At 40.8% G+C, this 21,899-nt stretch overlaps 1 protein-coding gene across 2 annotated transcripts in view; it reads right to left on the bottom strand.

Moving 5' to 3' along the window:
- The window catches only part of plxdc2b (plexin domain containing 2b), a 70,775-nt gene that overhangs the window by 7,405 nt on the left and 41,471 nt on the right, over nt 1-21,899 (bottom strand). For both annotated transcript variants that reach the window (XM_061666300.1, XM_061666301.1), the window contains exons 3-10: nt 21,027-21,173; nt 18,843-18,912; nt 9,510-9,632; nt 7,368-7,486; nt 6,959-7,058; nt 4,567-4,662; nt 4,400-4,481; nt 677-737 (exon numbers count right to left, since the gene is read on the bottom strand). In XM_061666300.1, the coding sequence (XP_061522284.1) occupies nt 677-737; nt 4,400-4,481; nt 4,567-4,662; nt 6,959-7,058; nt 7,368-7,486; nt 9,510-9,632; nt 18,843-18,912; nt 21,027-21,173 (798 nt within the window). The remainder of the gene's footprint in view (nt 1-676; nt 738-4,399; nt 4,482-4,566; nt 4,663-6,958; nt 7,059-7,367; nt 7,487-9,509; nt 9,633-18,842; nt 18,913-21,026; nt 21,174-21,899) is intronic.

Raw genomic sequence — 21,899 nt, 5'->3', positions numbered from 1 at the left:
TGTATTTCTTTTGACTACGTGGGTATTGTTCATGTACGCCGAAGTATTGTTCCTGATGATCGGGGTATGGTTTTCTACTATTTGAGTATTGTTCCTGACTCACTAAGTATTGTTCTTGACTACATGGGTATTGTCCCTAATGATCAGAAACTTTTTGTTTTTGTTTTAAATCATCATCTAAGTATTGTTCCGGACTATCTTTTTATTGTTCCTGACATCCTGAGTATTGTTTCTGATTATTAATATATTGTTCCAGAAAGAATATTGTTCCTGAGTATAAGGGTATTTCTTTTGACTACCTTAGTATTGTTCCTGATGCTGACTAACTGGCTATTGTTCTTTGACGATCAGGGTATTGTTTTTGACAACCTGAGTATTGTTCCTGACTACTTGGCTTTTGTTCCTGACCAGTACCATTGTTAAGTTCTTGACTGTCAGGGTATTGCTGCTGACTAATTCAGTATTCAGTATTAATATTGTTCCTGTTCTTCCGGACTACCTGAGGATTGTTCCTGGCTCCTCAAATATTGTTCACAAATACCATGGTATCATTCCTTACTATCAATGTATTGTTTCTGACTACCTGAGTATTCTTCCTGACTATTTGAGGATTGCTCTTGGCTACCTGAGTACAATATTGTTCCCAACTACCCAAATGTTGATGCTGTGCTCTGACCTCATCTGGACAGTTGTTGTCCACCCAGTCCTGCCGATGACGGTCAAATCCACTGGAACATCTGCGTCAAGAGGATAAGGTATCAGTGAAAATTGATGATCGAAAACTGATTGAGCAATCACTCAATAGATTTATGGGATGACAAAGCTGAGATCCATGTAGCAAACCTGGCTGAAAACAAACCTGGGTTTTTTTTTTTTTTAAATCAAACATTCCTCTAGTTTTTTTTTCTTCCAAGAAACCAGTCTTCCCATCTCCATTATCCCTCTGGGACTGGCAGCATGAGGAAGCTCTCTGAGGAGTGACCGCAGTAAACCAGCGGTAGCTTCAAATCCTCCGGTGATTCAAATATACTGCCGTCAACCCCCTGACACCCTGTGGTGAACCCTGCTGACACCTATTCCCCTTTGTTACACAGCTTGATGATGTACTGCCCAATAGAACTTTAGCATATATCCAGCATGTTTGATTCCTTTCATCGCCATATTATGATAGTAGAAATTTCAAACCGCTATAATCATGCCGGTCGTTTTATCCCCCTTCAGTTTCGAACATAATCAACCTCATCAGCTCAATCAGGCGAGACAGATTCCTCATCTTAATCCCCCCACTTTCTGCCTGTCTGTGAGACTGCATGTAATAGCGCACAGCAGGTGTGACGTGAGCAGCCTTTTGTTATGTCTGAATGGCACCACCAAAAATGGGCTGCTGACATTCATTCCAATATCAATACCTAATTTGGCACGAAAGTTTGCTGCGGGGTGGTTCAGCTGTAGATCAGTTTGAAGAAAGCTCTGATGTGATAAAACTCCAAATGTGCTGCAGTCATAATAGACTGCAATAATAAGCATCAATGAGATGGGTCGTTAGGCAAAATATGTTGTATTTTCATTTTAAATATAGTCGTCGTCCTCTTCCCAGCTTTTCCTTTTTCAGGGTCACTCTGGATAAGCGTTTACAAACGGGTGCCCTTCCTGACCGCAATCCTCCCTATTTTTTTTCCCGTGTTGGGCTTGCATGTTAAAAGCGGCTTTTGAAAAGTCAATGTTTCTCTGTTTGGTCATTTTTGAAGCATCACAGCTGTGTGTTTCAGGCGAATATGCCCCCCGCATGTTGGCCTGTATTTATGACCTACAGCAGCCCTGCTGAAAGCATCTGGCCTTTTTTTTTTTTTTATGGAGCTACTCCAAGCCTCGGCCTGCTCGAGCCATGTGCCTGTTGTTCGTTCAGGTCGTTCTCTTAAAAATGTTAGCGCCTCGCATTCACTGCGCAGCCCAAGGAGGCCAGCATGATTTTTAATTAGCATATCCCGAAAAGTAAGGATACAAAGGGGCCGAGCCAGGCCGAGTCGTAGTTTAAACACACTTCGAAAGCTAATTAAAATGTGGCTTAATGAGACGGCAGCTACAGGCAAACAGCATCCCTCCACGAATTACCCACTTTGTTTTATCTTTTTGCGTGTTAACAACTTTGCCTCTGTTTAAAAAGCAAAGCCCGAGGTTAGTCGTAAATAATGAAGCCCGTGGGAGCCGTTCACATAATCAAGCGCAAAATAAAATATTAATATTTAATGCGGAAGGCATTCAAAGTGCATGAGACAGACAGAAACATACTGCGGTACAGCCACTATCAATTGACTCTAAACTGTTTCTCTGCTGTTCCACTTTATTGTTTTCTCCTTCAACGGGAACTTTTTCGACCCCAGCAAAACAAAACTCCCCCGCTTCAGCCGCCAGGAAACACCTACGCCTCTTGAGCAGTTGTAATATTGACTTAGGTTTGAGTGGCGTGGAGAAGAAAAAAGTTGCAATGAAAAAATGTCGTCACATAACATCCTTAGCAGAGGTAATCCTGTGCTCACCACTTCATCCTGCGTTATCAAAGCGAGTCCTAAACTTGGAAGTGCCCCAATGTTTCAGTCAAGCGTAAACAAAAAGACAACAGTGTGCGGCTCTTTGACTACTTAAACTTGCAGGCATATCTGTGACCTAAATGCAAACTTGGATTGTTTGCTTGTTAGTCGTTTTGTCTACATACCAATTTCCATACAGAACCGGTTGTGTTACAAAGTCTTTTTATAACCAATAAATACAGATCAATATAGCGTGGGGGAAATAATTATTTGATCCCCTGCTTAATTTGTAAGTTTACTCATTTCGTATTTGTAAGTCTTTGATGAAGGTATTAGAAAGCATGTCATTCAAAAATGTGAAAAACAAAACAAAACACAAGGTCTAAAATGTGCATTTTATTGAGTGAAATAAGTATATGATCCATCACAGCTCAGCCAGAATTCTGGCTCCCACGGATTAGCTGTTGCCCATGTGGCCCCTCACTGCGCACAATCAACCACTTACCTCCCGATCTCAACTCGTCATGTGTATAATGCACACGTGTTTTAGGAATCAATTTCTTACTTTTCAATCTCTTTCCCAATTTGACTAAAGACTAAAGAGCTGTCAAAAGATGCCAGGGACAAGATTTTAGACCTGCACAAGGCTGGAAAAGGTTACAAAACCGTCAACAAAAGACTTGGTGAGATGGTGACAACTACTGGCACCATTATATCCCAAGTGGAAGACACACAATATGACTATCAATTGCCTGGTCTGGAAATATTGCCTTGTGGAGTGAGGGTGAGCATGATAAATGTAAGGGAGCAGCCTCAAAGTGCAACTTCAACTTATTAATGATCTTTTCTGAAGGCATTTGAGGACCTCAGTCATCAAGAAAACACACCACCGTAATGGACTAAAATCTAATAGTGCACCCTAATCAAGAAGGCACATGTACGGTATGCGTTCAGTTTGCCAGTGAACATTTAAATGATTAATGGAAGGCTTGGGAGAAAGCGTTGTGGTCAGATGAAACTAAAGTTGCAATCCAATATGCCAGACATTGCAAATTTCTGATATTTGAAGAATTTGGGAAAAGAGGAACACGAGTGCTTTACCGTCTGGAGGAAGTCATTTCTTCTACAGATCATTACCAGGTTGTGTGGCCCGGATGATTTGTGGATGACGTGCTAGCTTGCGAGAGTGCATGTGCCATATGTATTTACACAAAAGAGCCATAAAAAGAGGAAGTAAAACATCAATACTAATAAAAGGGCGTTCGAGTAAATGCACTTTGTTCAACATCCTCCCAGTACAGATCATCCATCATGGAATATTACATTTATTAGGTTCACTTTCAAGGACATCACAGTGCATGCTTATAATAAGTTGAATACATTTTATCTTTACATCCCTTTTCTTTAGCGCTTGTCCTCATTAAGGTCATGGTAAACCCTGGACTGGTCATCAGGCCAATCGCCGGGCACATTAAATAAAACAACCATTCACAGTCACACCTACGGACAATTTCGAATTTTCAATTAACCTAATATGTATGTTTTTGGAACGTAGGAGGAAGCCGGAGTACCTGGAGAAAAAGCCATGCCGAACCACAGAACAGTGAGGCAGAAAATCTTACCACTTTGTCACCGTGCTGCCTAAATAAAGTTCAAGGAGCATAATTATCGACAGCTTTCTAATGCCATTCAACTTGACCATCTTTCAAATAGTTAGGGAAACAAATGGTTGATGCTAATGTTAGCGCTGGTTTAAATACTCGGTGCAATGTGTTTTGTATTAAGGTGATAGTGTATAGTAAGCAAAAGTCACAATTTACACAAAATTATGCTATTTCCAGACACAACCTGAGATTTGTAGCCCAACCAACCTGTTGAGTCGATGGCACCAGCTGCAGTTGAAGTTAACCTGGGAGGAGATACACGCTCTACAGGTTGTGAACTGGAGACACGCTGGAGAGGGGAAACATTCTCTCAAATCCAAGACATGGACAGATAAGATAGGGACCATAACAAGTGGTCATTGAATGTCTCTTACTGGGCAACGGTGTAAATTCCACCGCAGAGGAGTTGGTGATCCTTGTCTTGGTCAGCTCCACACGGTGGTACTCGTAGATGGTCCGCCGCCTCACATCTACATTTTGAAAAAAGACAAGGCAGGAAGTGAGAGAGGAAAAGGGGATAGAAAAGTTGGACAGGCAGCCCCCAAAGAAAGAGGGGAAGAGAGCATGAGGCAGAATGAAGTCAAATGGGGAGGCCTACTTTTTGCACTTTGTCTCGCCAGCTGGAGGCGGCAATTTTCTGCTGTATAAATCAGAGGCTGTTGACGGGCATTCGCACTAACAGCGAGGAGTCATAAGCCAGGCGAAGATGGAGGAACGCACGCGATCCATCACAGACTCTCATTGCTTTGCGGCCCTTATAACTCAAGCTCAGGACAGTGTATAATGAGGGTCCTCCTTTTTTTGCTGGCCGTAGAGAGAGGAAGAGGAGAAAAATTTAATTGATCCTTGGTTATTTTAAAATACACAAAGCCGTGGCGAACCCTTTTAACAGATTGATTCTAATGACTTTAAAGTATCAGGAATTAAGATGAGGCCAAGCAGGTGGAAATTCATCAGTTCTTAAAGCTGCAAGCCGATTATCAGGGTATAGGTGAATTTTGACCCCATGGCCGTCAGGGGTAAACAGGGGTTGGTTATACAACGACATCACAATTTGAAACAACCAAGTTCTGCATGGAAACTGACGTGGACAATCATGTGGCATCACGAAATATAACTACTGGTGATCCTTGGTTTACGAAGGAATTCCGTTCCTACTGCAAAGTCGGAACGCATCGTAGTACTATCGTATAGTATGGTTGTATAACTACAGTACATATAGTAAATACAGTAAATATTTAAAAAATATTTTTATGAAAAACACTTTGATGATGGTTGAAATGAGGTCTAATATGATGTGCTGATGGCTCGTGCTAAAAAGTGTTTGAACTTTGGAGGATAATGTCACAAAAATGTAAGTCAAACTCCAAATCTTACAGCTTCAAGGGTACCACTGTATGTCCAGCTTTAGGGAACAACAGGGTGCATTTTTTTCTAATCTTCATTCTGTTCTGACAAATGACACAAAAAAAATCCCCAAAAACAGTTTCATCACAATTAGCATCACCCATCTCTGTCGTGATGTGGTTAGAGTTTCATAGAAAACAGACAAAATCTATTGGAGTAGTTTGTTTCTGAAGAACCCCTAGAAATGGCCAAAATATTATCCTACTGTGCATAAAAAGGTAGAAATTACAAATATACTTTCAACATCAGGGAAATTGAGTCATAAATGTGTATATTACAAAGTATATCATTTGTTCCTGCGGTGCATAAAAACTGTATAAACACCTGTTCATTTGCTATTTCTGTGATTTTATGTAGCAATACTGGAGCTGGTGTATAAATATACTGTATCTACATATTTTAAAAAATAATTTGTGATATATATATTTTTTGAGTCAGATTCTGCTTCGCATAAAGCTAGGGACCATTTGGTGAAAACCCAACAAGGGCACCGATAAAGCCTACTAATTGACATTTTTATTTCTTTTCTCACCGGAGACAGAATGTGGTACATAACCTGCACATTCTCATGAGATCCAATACAAGAGTTATGAATTTTCAAACTAGTTTCAACAAGTTTGCTGTTTATAGAATTACAAAACATGACATCAGCAATGGAAAGTTGAGTGACATCCAGGCACAAATCCTACAGGCAACATTATTATGAATAACATACAGTACATAAATTAATCAGGGAAATTTTGTAGATTGCCCGTGCTTAATAGAAAGCATGCTGAATCCGATTTGCTTGTGGGTACTTATATTGTAAGAAAATACATTTTTGCTCTGATTTTAAATACTAATTACGCCCTCACACGAATGGCTTTTTTCACAATTACCCCAACTGTGAGCATGTAGGAAGTGGAAAATATTGTATTGATGTTTTAGTCTTGAGCAAACGGCAATAACCGCAAGCTTCTACTATTAAAAAGCACGAACATGCCTTTAAAAGCATCCATCCTCATAGCCGCAGCGCTTCAAAATGGAAAGTGAGTAATGCTAATTGTCACCTTTCTTGACAGAACAGAAACTCTTCATTGTTCGACACTTCACTTAATTGTTCGACACTTCACTTAATTGTTCGACACTGTTCGACACTTCACTCTTTCTGCTCACATTCAGAATGTCTCCTTTTTTTGCACTTCATATGTCTTGAAGCGAATCAACTTCCTAGTGCAATCATTTGCTGTTTGTCCAAAAATATTCTGGCTCAAAATATTTTCCGACAAGACAAAAGTGATGCTTGGTTAAGCGATTAAAAAAAAAAAGTGTGATAGATCCATAAAAAATAAGACACTGTGATTACAACTGAAGACTTACTGGGGATCTGCTGGATTTTGTGGACTACCACAAAAGCGTCCGAGAGGCCCACTTTCACTGGGTGGTTGACTGGGCTTATCTGTGACAGTTCTACCGGGATCTGAAAGACAAGGAAGGAAAATATAACAGCATGACCAAGGATTCTGTGGGCTCTTTTTTTTTTTTTTTTTTTTTTTTTGTGACTCAATGGAGTCAGGGACAATCGATATAGTAACTATATAACCTGCCTCGTGCTGGGCCATAGCCCACTTCTTCCATGCCAGTCTACAGAACTTGAGTGAGCATCGGAGCATTAGACAAAACTACCAAATTTCAGGTGTCAAGTGGGCCCAAGCACAGCGCGGTTTTCCTATTGTGAGTACGTGGACAAACGCAGTCTTAGTAGACGAGTAAAGATAACCGGATGTACCTCTTTGTAAGCAAAGACGATGCGTCCAGTGTCGTGCAGTGTGGCCTGGAACGTGAAGCTGCCTAGGTTGTAGTTGTCCTGCAGGTGAACGTGGTCCCACTGCACCACCAGAGCCGTACCTGAAGGGGTCAATAACACACATGCAGTGTTCGTAAACTTCACATGCAGTGGAACAATCCTGTTTATTTTTCGTGGCAGACACCTCAGGCCTCTGCTGCAAGTGTGAGCTGATTGACAATTAAAAAAAAAAAAAGCATGTGAGCTGATATGAAAGCCCAGCCCCGGTGCAATAAAAACAGTGAGCCGGGGGAGAGTGAATCAAGGCCGGGCGGTTATGATGATGGATTATGTAGCTCTGGCAAGTTTGAAATCAGACCGAATGACACTGCTGTGAATGACTTTTTCTTATGTCAGGAAAAGAACACCCAATATCTTCTTCGACACGCTATAAGTGGACTAAATCTTGGAATGATGTTTATTATTTGAGTGAATTTCCCCTTTAAAAATGGATTCATAGATGACTTCTGATGCTGGTTCAGTTCCATACACATAAGAACATGCACTAAGTAGAGGACAGACCGAATGAACTAACAAGCTATAATAATAACTAAATAAATAAACTCACAAAGTAGCTGTTTAATTTTACTGTGGACTCTGGACAACCTATCGATGTGACAGCCATTCCCCCTCCCACCCCAAGGAACGGGCGCCAAGGTTTGCCAACACTCTCATAAATTTTTACCGCCGGAGCACTTTTATATAACGTAAAAGCAAGCTTTCTTCTGATAGCTCTGGAGAGTGGTGGCGCAAGAAAACCGGTAATGATTTACATGTGCGGAACAGGGGTAGGCTGCGAGTTCCGAAGGATGAGGTGAAGACCAGATAAAAACCGGGCTCCGATGTGGCGCTGTCTGTTTGCACCTCGACATTGAGGAAGAGGTCTGTCAGCGACTTAGAGTTGATCCGGGTCCTGTTCAGCAGGAGCGGGCTGCTGTGCAAACTGAGCCAAGAGGGGTGAGAGGGGGAAGCGCATGTTGGCCTTGTTTCTATTTCCACTTACCGACTCAGCAGGCTGTGCAAGCTCCGAACAAACAAAAGTGAATCCACAAACTACAAATTGCACCACCACAACCTCATTTTAGTGAAATTATCCATGGCCATGGATTTAGTGTTTAAATGACATCATCTTACTAAGCAGACACAAATCCCCTTCTCACTTTCTCCTTCAGGATTCTTTTACAAATCATTTCAATGTTTTTGGTAGCTATAGCCCATGCCTTATCACAACTACAAATGCATGGCAGACAATCACAATGCACCCTACCATACAACTAGAATTTCTCATGTGCACTTCACTTCACAGCCTACACCCAGTTTTTTTTTTTTTTTTAAATAACCACGCACCCACTTCAACATAAATTTTTTTTAACAATGCTCTTTTGAATTAAACTGCCACACCAGAAGTTTCACTACGTTGCTAATAATGTACACACCAGCAGTTGAGGAAATTAGACTTAACTGACTAACGAATTACATAGCTAACTGACTGACTGAGGGGCAAACAGATGGACAAACTAATGAACAAAGTAAACTAACAACGTTACCAACTAACTTTTAATAACAAACAAATGGATGAACTACCTAACTAGTATGAACTAACAAATTAAATAACAAACTGACTGATTGACGTGCTGAAGTACGACTTAACTACATAATGAACTTACAATCTAGGTAACCAACCAACTAGCAAGCTAGCAAACTGACCAGCTCATGAACTGACAGACAAACTAACTAACTAAGTAATGAAAACAAACTGAATAACCCACCAACCTCTCTCTAACGCACCATATAACTCTTCTTTCATATTGGCGGCGCGCTGAGAATCGATTAGTGTGGTTCTAGTCAGGTGAGCTTAGCTTAGAAGGTCACACAGCCCAGCTCGAGATGAGATGACGACCTTCGTAATGGATAACCAACCACCCGACGGCATCCATTCAGCGTGAAGTGACAATTTATGAGGCCGTCATGGGGGTCAAGAGGATTTTACACCTTGCCATAAAGAAGCGCTCTTTGTTCAGAACTCTGTAAAGAGGTGACATATCACCATAGAACTGTAGCGTAGAAGAAAGATAACAATGTTACCGTTGTCGAAGTAGATGACAGTCGAGTTTCTGGACACGCTCGGGTCGAAGTTGGCCATAAGGGGGGCGATGTATTGTGTTGCGGTTAGCATCCGGTGCACCACGTCGCCTGTGTAAATGAACCCTGAGGGAGATCAAACACAATTAGTCCAGTGTTACCTTCAAGTTTGAAAATTCCAGAAGTTGCACCATTTGGCGATAAGTAACGAACAAGCTAGCTCGCTAGCAGCGTAACAGACTGATCAACAAATGCATGGATGCATGGACAAACTAACACGTTTTAATGAACTAACAAATACATTAAGTAACCAATCAACTAACTAGCAAACCCAGCACCAGAGAAGTTGCACCATTTGGAGTAAAGTAACTAACTAGCAACCTAACTAATCAGCAAACTAACAAATGAAGACATGGACGAATTACCTAGCTGATGAACTAACAAACTAAGTAACCAACTGAGCAACCAACCAACCAATCAACAAGAGAGGCTGAGCAAATGTTTCATTTAAAATTGTACTCCAATATATAACACATTAACAAAACTCAATCAAGCTAATTTCATTAAAACAAATTAAAATATTAAAAAGTTTAATAATTATAAAAATAAAAATGTAAATTAAATAAATCATTAAAATAAAAAATAAATAAATTAATTGATTTTTTTAAAATTTTATTACTAACTAGATTACTGCTTATAACTTTATGGCAGTTAATCATGTTAAAATGTCAACATTGACATTGCCAATACAGTTAAGAAAGTTCCTCATAACATACTTGCTATCTGCATTCTAAGACCAGTGGATAATATAGTAATGTTTTATAGTGACACGGTGTTCTAGTGGTTTGCACGTCTGCCTCCCAGGTCTGATCAAATCTCTTCTCCTGGCTTCCTGTGTGGAGTTTGCATGTTCTCTCCGTGCATGACGGATTTTCCCTGGGTACTCCAACTTACTCCCACATCCCAAAAACATGCATGTAAGTTTGATTCTACTCTAAATTGGCCATATGTGGCAATGTGAGTAGTGAGTGTCAATGGTTGTTTGTTCATATGTGCCTTGTAATTGGCTGGCGACCAGTCCAGGGTCGCTCAAAGTCAGCTGGGATGGGTTCCAGCTTGCCCGAATGACGGCAAGCGGTATAGAAAATGGATGGATGGATATTGTGTAGAAGTTTCCACCCTCGCTAAAATGTACATAAATACGTCTTTGGAGAGATTCCCTTGTTTTAAATGTTGTTTTGTGCCTAAAAACACAGAGAGCGTGGCTTCGGGCTGCTTTAAGTGATGGTTTTAATTAGCAGTAGCATCCTTTATCAGAAACAGAAGGGCCGAATCACAAGGGGCCTTGAGGAAATATACGCCGAGTGACTCATATATAATCACTAGGTCACGGGCAAGATGAACGCACTGCAAAACAAACACATGGCAACTTTTCTGGCGCCCTCTGAGCGACACACAAATGGATTTCTCCACACACGTGCCCCCAGCTCGACACAAACCAGATCTGCACCACTTAGCGGCCTGTAAACATACTTATTAATGGACTCCAGCGCAACGGAGAAAACAACCGTTATTCATCACAAGGGAACAGCCTCTGCATGCGGAATTTTTGAATTTGAAGGGTTTACTCACCCTTGGCTATTCGAACCATGCCAGACTTTCGAGACTGGATTATTATTATAGTTGTTCTGTTCTGTTTATTTCTATTATAAAAAGTGGTAGTTATTATAAATAACTGCTAAGTACAGATCACATGACCATAAGTGACGTCTACATTGCAGGTTCAATCATGCTGGGCCACTTCTCCAAGCAAAGTGTACCTACCGGTCTTGAGTATGCATCAGATCACTCACTCTAGCCTACCGTACTGGACTCTTGGTTTCAAGTGGGCTCAAGCACAGTTCAAATAGCCTAGTAACCCCCTGCTATATTATCGTTCGCGTCTCCACTACATCACAAATTTTTAAGGGGGTTTACAGTACACAGCCAGTTAACATTCATTGTTCCCACAGATCAGAGAGAATATACGCCTGTGACTATCGATGGTTGGTATCATTGTATTTGTTGCTGTTCCTTGTGTGTTACAGTAGCAGATGTAACTGCACATTAGAGTGGCCTTTTACTGTGGACGGCCGAAGGCACTCCTGATCTTGATATGCCACACCTGTGAGATGGACAGATTGTCTCGGCAAAGGAGAAGTGCTTACGAACACTGTGCAAATAAAATTCTTCAGGCTGCCGCTCACCGAGCGACGCGGCTGAACCCAACAGAACTGTCAAGCTGTGTGCGTGGTTTGGCAACTGTTTTCATGAATTGCCAATCAGTATGCCACGGATTATACTGCGATTTAAAACTCGAATCTATCTTTTTATGGTTTAATAAATGTGATAAAGTACAACATACTGTATGTACAACATCAAATGCCTAGACAGGCTCGCTGTTCGGGGCGACCATACTGTATATCCCATCGCTCAATGTGCGGGTGTCAGTCGGTAACTCATTTTATGTGACGGTCCGTTCAAATTGGGTATGACAGCATTTCGCAGTGTGCGGCAGGCCTTAGTTGTCTGAGTTCATTTAATGAAAAATACAAACAAAAACAAGTGTCTTATTTACATTTTTGTTTAGCATGTTAGCATTAAGATAGCTGATTGTCATTTGATGAAATTACCTGGTTTTGTTGAACATTTTGGTGTTTAAACATACAGTGTATAACGCTTTTGTTTTATGTGTCAGTTTTACAGTATATTTCTATTTCAACTAGTGACAAATAATCAGTTGTAAGACAGCATGCTTTGCCTCTCAGTAGGAGAACTGTGTGGGCACGAATGTGAGAACAGGCATTCAAGAGTTTTAAAATGTTTAAATGTGTTTAAATTGTGTGGGAGTGGTAAAACTACCGGTATATATATAAAAAAAATGTTTTTTTAAATAAAAAATGGATATCACGGATTTTCCCCTATTGGTGGGTCTGGAACGTATCCCCGTGATAAATAGGGGTTCACTGTAAGTATACATGATAGGTCGGTTTAGTTCGAGTGTGTAATAAGTGTACACTGTATATTCCGTCTGGCTCCCAATTTTGGCTGCATACAGTGTTAATTTATTTTTTTACTCTAAAGAAGAATAAAGTATCACAGCTGAGAAAAAAAAGAGTATACCTTTATAACTATGATGCATATTTGGTGGATGCAAACCGGGAGTGGCGGGGAATCTCATTGAGACTAAAGCTGGAGACTCTTCTTTCATGCTACGCAGCAAAGAGACCTACAAACACATATCTATCACAGCGAGAAGAGGGAGCAGAACATGAAATCAATCGTTCCCTTAAGACCTCCCTTCAAAGAAGAGTCCATATTGAGCACAGTCAGCACAGGGGACACGAGAGGGCTGGCGAGGATGATGACCATGTGACTTTATTTAGTACCGTCAAACTACCGACTTGCTTACGTTTGTATTCTGAATCCCCCCGCCCCGAAAAAAAAAAGTTGTGTATTTAACGTTTCTGCAAATCACACAAATGAACAGCGACAAACGTGGCTTCTGGAAAAGAAATCCACCCCTTGAATGCAAATGAAAGCAGACGGCAATATCATTCAAGCATTTCTGTCCAACCAGCAGCGCATAAATCAAGGAAAAACTGCAAAAGCTGCACATTTGAGGAATCGAGATTCTGATTTAAACGCCAGGATTCAGTTAGGAACCTCAGCAATAATTCCAACTATGTACCATTTAGGACGTCAGTAGAGTTTAGCCAAGTGCCACTAGCAGGATACATTTCCATTCACTTGCTCTGAATGCAATGTTAGAACAAATGTGTACCTCCACAGTATAAACAACTCAAAACTATATAAAATGCTTGAATTCCTAAGTTCTACAAGCTGTGTGATTTTATTCACATCAGCCACACCTGCAATGTATCCATCCATCCATTCTCCATCGCTTGTTCTCATTAGGGTCGCGGATCAGCTGGAGTCTATCCCAGATGACTTTGGGCGAGAGACAGGGTTCACCCTGGACTGATCGCCAGCCAATCACAGGGCACATATAGTGAAACAACCATTCACACTCACATTCACACCTCTGGACAATTTCGTTTTCGATTAACCTAACATGGACGTGGGAGTTAAGAGGGAGCTTTGGATGCGGTGTAATGTAAAAAAATATTAATTTTGCAATCAGGGTATTGTAATGCTCTCGCATGTGGGCAAGGAGAGCCACGGTCGCTAATGCGCTTACAGCCGTTAATTGAGTGGGACAAACACATAAAAACGAGAATACTGGCAAGGAACTGCTGTAGGCCACAACTCACACCCAGACGCTCACACACAGACTCACCAACTCCAGCTCCTGCCGTCGCTCACTAGGACACACCCCTTAAAGGCACACAGCCAACACACGAATACTACATACGTACAGTAGTTATACTTTTTAAAACCAGCTTATTTCTTTACACTCTCTTATACTATGTTTCAGTATGTTTTTTTGCAAAACAATGCTAGTTTTCTTTTTAAAAAAAACAAAAGTCAAGGTACCACTATGTACAGTAGTTTTTATAACAGTTTTGTTTGGTAGTATGCTCTGAGATTATACAAGAATATAAAATATGAGCTTTTGGTGCACTGTAGATTGAGAACCTGCTTTAAAGGAACCGCCGGAATGAAACTGTTTTCAAACATTTTCAGTTAAAAGTGGTGTAACCAGCTCCTAACCAGCTCCTGTGTGTGTGTGTGTGTGTGTGTGTGTGTGTGTGTGTGTAAAATGTCGGGGGGAATGAGGAGTTAGAAGACACAAGGTGAGGCAGCGTGGCAATTTTCCACTCTTGAGTCTTGACGACGAAAACCACAACCGCCAGCCAGCTATTATCACATCAAAGATCCTCAAAGGTAACTCTTGGCCAAATATCCTGGAGATGCTCTGTTACATCTGAGTGGAATAACTAAAAAAGTAAAATCCCACGCATCTCTTATAATGATCAGTGCTTGCTGTTTTGCCCAATGGCGATGTCAAGGTGGCGTCTTGAAAAAAAAGCATTTGGGTGGCGGGGAGCCGATAAGAAAGCCTTCTTCCAGACAGAGATGGAAGGTGGAGAGTGAGGATGAGAAGGAGGTGGTTGCAGCTATCTTCCGCCTGCAGGTCCTCTAAGGCTTTGACTCCTCACTTCCTTCCCTCCGTTTCAGTTTAGCATCTGTGCTCACTGTCACCACTCTGTACGTTTCTTCTTGTCTTCTTCTTCTCCATGAAATTTGGGAAATCAGTGCACCACTGTTTGTTAGTAGGATATAGTACATACAACAGATACATGATTAATCCAAATGTATTGAGACAAAGCCAAAACAGCAACAAAAATGTAATGGAAGAAAACACACCCATGGGAAAACACCCTCCATAATCCTGAATTGGCTTAATGTATATTCTTTCCATTTCGGCAATATCTCAACATTTTACCATTTTGAACAGGGATGAAGAATCTCAAAGACAATTGACCTATTAATTCCCAAATTTGAGCCACTAAAACTCATATGTTCAGGATGGTACCTCGACCTAAGAGTTAAGACCTAAGACTTAATGAGTTTTTCAAGATATGAGCTGTTGTGCTGAGAATGTTTTGTCTTGAGTTGCAAGCAAACATTTGCCTAAAGAGCGGCGTGTGGGGGAAAAAAGCATCACGGTCGCAGTAGTTAAAACTCATGAAGCAATGGATATTTGACCACAAATGATGCAGCAACACACGTAGACAGACAACATAATAACACTAACGGACAATTATTCTTTCTCCTTTGAGGAAAAAATGTCCATTGTACAAAGCATGAACGCATGATCCACAAACTGTTCAATTCTTTACATTTTATTTAATTCTGATATTACCGTGTTGTTTATAGTGTACATTAGAGACGAGTGATACTTTCATGTTACAAACTTGTTACAAAATTTTTATTAGTGTTTTTGGGAATGGCCGAACAGATTAAAGGCATTTTCATTTCTTTCAAGAGGGAAAGATGATTTGAGATACAGGTGTTTTAAGTTATGAAAGGAACAAATTAAACTCGTCAGTGAAGGCACCACTGTAAGTCTTAATCAAGTAATACTAATGTGCTTTACTTTCTTTGTACCAGTAAATATGAAAATCTATGTACAGTGTTCCCACCCTGTATCGCGGTTCATTGTTCACACCCCTTCGATAGGGCAGATTCTTTTTAAGCTATTGGTTTTTATGGATTTTTACAGTATACTTACTAACCAATGCCCTTGCACGTGGGAGAGTCACAGTCGCTGTTGCACATTTCAATAGTCAAACACATAACCACAATGCTCGCAACAGTCACGTAATAATCATATTTTAGCTTTCAAAATATGTTGGTTAAATAGGGCTTTGGCAAAAAAACATTTTTGGGTGTTGGCCTTATACATTTGTTAAGATATGTCCCAATAATTTTGTCCGCGTAGTGTTACTTTGTGCTGACCCGGTAATGGATGGATGATAAACGCCACTGTGATTATATGAAGGTCTACAAGGTGATGAGTTCTTTCTGGCTCTAAAATGGTGTATTATTATTATGGCCAACTAAATGTGGTCCATCACTTACGGATGTGTGCACACATCCTCTGGGAAGCACTTAATGAACTGACTGTATGGCTTTTCTATCAATTGATAATGAAAGAGCCAGAGTAAACAAAAACTCTTGGACATGCGTGTGATCGCTCTCCGGCGACCCAGAGGAGATGTGATCGATGGAGAGCATCGAGCCCAAACCGAAACAGGCGGCGCGGCAGAGAGGAACAAAAAGAGCCTGTCGAAACACAAATAAAGTGGAGCTCCAGTCGAGCAGGCCCGCTAATTCCTGATTGATGTTTTCTTTGGACGTTCCCAAAAAAAGCAGTACTCACAGACGGCCTCCGTAAAACACAGCTTATCGAGGGGAAAATTATTTGTCTTTCCTTACACATCCAGAATTTTGGCTCCGTGCTGTCCTATTTTCTAACCTCTTTCCCGTTGGTCCGGCTCATATCCGTCCTCTGTGCGTCTGCCAGCTATCTGGTAAGAACCTTTGAGCTCATTGGACACAAGATAAAGTACCGTGAACCACCAATTCGAGGTTCACTATTTACGAATAAACTACCGTTTTTTTCTGTGGAATCTGTCTTGACCTATTTACGATTGTTGCGCTCTTTCTCTAATGCCCTCAGATGACACAAGATGGCGCCAAAGCACTGGATAAGAGGAAAGTGGTAATTGGTATCAAGGAAGTATGTTAAGAGTCTGGGGCCGCTCATTCATGCAGTTGAGAGAAAACAGTGCAGGTGTCCCTGAGTTCAGCCCTCAAGTAGCAGACAGGGCTCGGTCTGGAGCCTTGGGCAAGAATTACAGGTGTTCAGTATCTGAATAAAAGTGTTTGAGTTGACCAAAGGTTATCTAAAAGCTTGAAGATAACTATTTCGGACTTACGCTCAAAATGCCAGGGCACACTCTGGACTGGGTGCATATACAAACCATTTGTATGTGAACTTAAACAAAATTCAATCAAAAATGTTTCCATCCAGCTACTATGTGCATTAGTGTTACAGGTGTGCCAGGTTGTTATTAGCTGTTTCTACTTGAGGCTCCGGAGTATAGTCAGGAACGCAGGGTAGCTCTGCTAGTCAAGAGTTGAAGTCAAGGATGCCCTAAAAAAAAAATGTGTATATATATATATATATATATATATATATATATATATATAAAACTATATACTAACTACTATATACTAACTACTAACTATATATAACTATATACTAACCCACAATTGTGTATATAGTAGTCTGACGGATAACATTTTTCATCAAATTCAGCAAGTTTGATGAAAAATGTTTCCATCGGGCAGTTTAAGGTCATGTACAAGTGATTCTTTATCTACATGTAACCTGTGATTTGCTGGCAACCCTAATGTGGATAAGTGCTACAGAAATGGAAGGATGGATTGACCAGCACCCGATGTAACTGCACTGCCGCATTTGAAAAACAATAAAAAAATGTATACATATATATATAAATAAATGTTTTAATTTTTAAAAATATATAATTTTTTTTTATTTTATTAGAAAATGTATATTATATACATTTTGTAATTTAAAATTTTTTTTTTGAAACATTTTTAAAAACAAAACAAAAAAAACAAAAAATAAATAAATAAATATATATATATATATATATATATATATATATATATATATATACACACATTTTTTAAAAAAAAATTTCAAATGGGGCAGTGCAGTTACAACGGGTGCTGGTCAATCCATCCTTCCATTTCTGTAGCACTTATCCACATTAGGGTTGCCAGCAAATCACAGGTTACATGTAGATAAAGAATCACTTGTACATGACCTTAAACTGCCCGATGGAAACATTTTTCATCAAACTTGCTTAATTTGATGAAAAATGTTATCCGTCAAACTACTATATACACAATTGTGGGTTAGTGTTATCGGTGTGGCAGGTGTTAGAAGCACAAGGGAGCTCTGTCTGCTACTTGAAGGCTAAAGTGGCTGAAGTCAGGGACGTCTTCTCTCAATATTGCTTACATAATACTTCAAATTGTAAAATTTGCTAAAGAAGGTAATTTTGGGGAAAAACCTGTGAGAAAAAACATGTTTGTTTCTTTATCAATTGACATTGCTAACTATTGGCTTAGCATATGTATTCCAGCGTTTTCAGCAACATATGTATCAACGGAAAAAAAACAATTCCCACTGCGGCCTTGTCAACTCTTACCCTTAGACACACATACACACCCGTCTTCTGATACCGCAGTCACCTTACCAAATACTACGAAGCCACTTGGCAGACCTGCTCGTTTCCAGTCCAAACCCATCACCTGCTTTCTACTCTAATTCAATTTCGCACATAGGCGGGCGTGGAAGAGGAGGGGTGGGGGGGGGGGGGGGGGGTTGTTTTCTTATCCTCTTTTCCAAGCAGACGTTCCCGCCGAGGTGAGAACGGCAAGTGGTCATGTGTCAGAATGACTACTTCGAGCACTGTTGGAGCTTTTTGAGGTCCAAATCTTATCAGATTTACTTCGCAACCTATCAGAAACGCCTTTGCTGCTGGATTCTTTTCAGTGCTTAGGGGCTGTGATGTTGCCGCACCGCAGCCATACTTTAAAAAAGCACAATAATGGCACACACATACACACAACACTGTACATTTCATAAATGCCTCGGCAGTTTACAAATCCCGAACACATTCCTCTGCCAAACCACAGTGCAGTAAAATGTGTCTGAGTGCAGCCTGGTAGCATAGACAGCATATCCAATAACAACATTTAAAAGTGAACTACTGACTTGTGTTGACTTACCGCCAGTTGCCACGGTGATCTCACGGAGAAAATGTCCGTAAAAAGGGAAATCGAAGGACAGATTGACTCTCTGTGAGGGATAGAAGATGACGAGAGGAGGCGTTAAATGAAGGAAGGTCAGATTTTGAGCGATGCCGTGATGCGAATGGAAGTTACAGTATGTCGTTGAGTTTTATGTTTAAGGCTGACGCAAATCCGATCTTTGTATCGATATGAGTCATGGCAGCATAAATGGAAGAAAATGCATGGAATTGAATATCTTCAGATCGGATTCAGGCCTCTTCCAAATGTGGATTCAAATCTTATGTGCATCAGATATCTGCCACTGAGCGTGAGTGTAAAAGACCAAATCAAATACACTCCATCAACGCGATCATTGAAACACACTGATTGGTGAGGGAGACACACCCGCATCTGGCCAAACAACATGAATGAACACATTGGAAAACAACGGCTATAAATCTAGACTACAGCGAAAGCATACACAATTAAATATGGTGTAAATATGCTACATTAGAGGTGTGTCCATAATTCCATCCATCCATTTTCTGAGCCGCTTCTCCTCACTAGGGTCGCGGGCGTGCTGGAGCCTATCCCAGCTGTCATCGGGCAGGAGGCGGGGTACACCCTGAACTGGTTGCCAGCCAATCGCAAGGCACATAGAAACAAACAACCATTCGCACTCACAGTCATGCCTACGGGCAATTTAGAGTCTCCAATTAATGCATGTTTTTGGGATGTGGGAGGAAACCGGAGTGCCCGGAGTAAACGTGTGTCCATAATTAAATTACAAAAATAATTGCATATGGCAGCCAGTGGAGTAATATGGAGGTTTAAATCAATGGAGGATAGAGTCCGCCCAGGCCAGCTAAGCGCGATGTAAAGTTTAATACAGTCGTGCTTTCTGTGAGTTTAATTCGTTCTGTGACCACACTCCGAAGTATAGTGTGTCTGCCTGTGTGATGCACCTTTTTTGCTCCAATATCTGTTGCTTAAAGCATTATAAGACCACCACAGATACTATCCGTTAGCCCGTCTATGGCATTTTGTATTGTTTGTTAGCATTAAGCTAAGCGGAGTGAAAGCTATGTGGTTGTTTTTTTTGAAGAATTGTCTGCCAAACTGCTGCTTGTTGTGAAGTGTTGAGTTCCCTGCCTCCATACAGCGCTCAAATCTCAAATTTGTGCTCAGATCACTTGTATCTCAAGGCAGCACTGTATTTGTAAAATGTATGTATTATTTTTTACTCCCGTGTTGTCACAACCCTTGTGAAGTTACTTACTGTATGTGCAATTTTGAGCTGTTCTGTCAGTGTAAACACAGCCTTATGGGACACAGTATGTGTCAAGTGAAATTTCCACAGATGTAGAAATTGGACCCGTAAAGCCAGCCTTAGAAACTTGGTTAATTTGAAATGCAACACTGCTACCGAATGGAAGCACGTATAGCTTCACTTCATCTCAGGACCCTGGCCTGATGCACTTATCGATTTTCACCCAGGACAAAAGCCAAAGTCAGACCCCACTTTGCTCCAGGGAAGAGAATCAGCTCAATGCCAGGCTCCATTGTACCAACGCGAGGCTCAATCCATCACCAGTTGAAGGAAAATGAGCAGAATGCACAATGCAGAACTCTTTTCATGGCTTTTTTACTTTAATATCACCAGGAACCGTGTAATGGAAATGTGTCTTTTTGTTTTTAGACATGATAAAGCAGCATGAGGCTCATTGTCAAAGGTGATTTTTAAAACCTTGCTGCAAATAACTGCTTTTGTGATGAATCCTATCAAATGTGGACTGTAGTTTTGCCTTTCAGTTGACTCCACACGGCAGCTTGTGAGGGACTCGAGTTTCCAATGATATTTTACCAGGGTAATTTAATATTAGCATTCCACCACAAACACCAAATTGCATTAATGACGACTTCTTTCATTTCATAAACGTAAATCATAGTTTAACTGCAGGGCACAGATGGAAAGTAGGGCTCAAACTTCTTATTATTTCCAGCCATTGGTATGTTTGTTACTTTTTTGAATAATTGATTTTCTCAAAGCCCAAATGCCCTCAAATGTTTCCGTCAGAATCTGGATAGTATCAAAACCAAACATCCGAACGTAGGAAAATCAATTAACATGTGACTCGTTCATGTGACAAATCCTTCTCAGGTTGTCGTTTGTGGACTTACTGCTGCTTGTCTGTGGGTGTTGGACAGAATCCCATGTATCTTCACTTTCTCCTTGTCCATCTGCTCAATGTTTACCCACAAACCCTTGCTTGTTGGCTCCGCCGGGCTGTAAATTTTGGATGTGTAGTAGTTGTGATCTGTGTCCTCCTGCGTGTGGGGGAGAAACAACACAAGATGAAGACCCTGCTTGTGTATGCAATATAAACACCCAATTAGAAATATACAGTATCCTGCAATTTAATTTCTTCTATGTTGTCATTGGAATGCAATCCGTGCATCAAGTGGTAAATTTAGATCCCCACATCTGTTGGAGGAGCGCCAGATGGAGGACTCAAAGTAGAGATTTATGTTTTATGGCGAGTGGTCCAACTTTGCTGTCGTATTCCGCCTATACTAGTCATTTCAAATTAGAAATTATACATATTATGGAAAATGTACTTTTTAGTATCATATACAATTAATGGTGTCTCTGGGGCACCCACCCATCAGGTGGAAATTAAATCACCAAGTCAATCTTTTGTTGTCTGCCGGATTTAAGGAAATGTGTCTGTGAGCGAGCAGTTTTTTACTTCCACCCCACTGTTGCTAATTTACATAATAACCAGAGTTCCTCCGCCGAGCTAGCCTCTATGTAGAGCCACAGTCGCTTTCAAGCAACGACCAGAGTCTGAAACACGATCATGCGAAGGCACTCATGCAGAAATGCCCCTGCTATCAGAAAAAAGGTCAATGGAGCTGCATTTGCAGTTGGCTACACAAATGAGCTTAAGCTAACAGCACAAGTTTCGGATAAGCAGCTACAGTGTCCCCCCGCTATACCGTGGCCGCATTGGTCACGCTCTGCTGTATTGCAGCTTTTTGGTGGAACGTATC

This window comes from Phycodurus eques, chromosome 21, assembly GCF_024500275.1.
Source record: "Phycodurus eques isolate BA_2022a chromosome 21, UOR_Pequ_1.1, whole genome shotgun sequence".
Classification (NCBI taxonomy): domain Eukaryota; kingdom Metazoa; phylum Chordata; class Actinopteri; order Syngnathiformes; family Syngnathidae; genus Phycodurus; species Phycodurus eques.
Note: the sequence above shows the minus strand (reverse complement) of the source record. Positions and strands in the feature narration are given on the sequence as shown.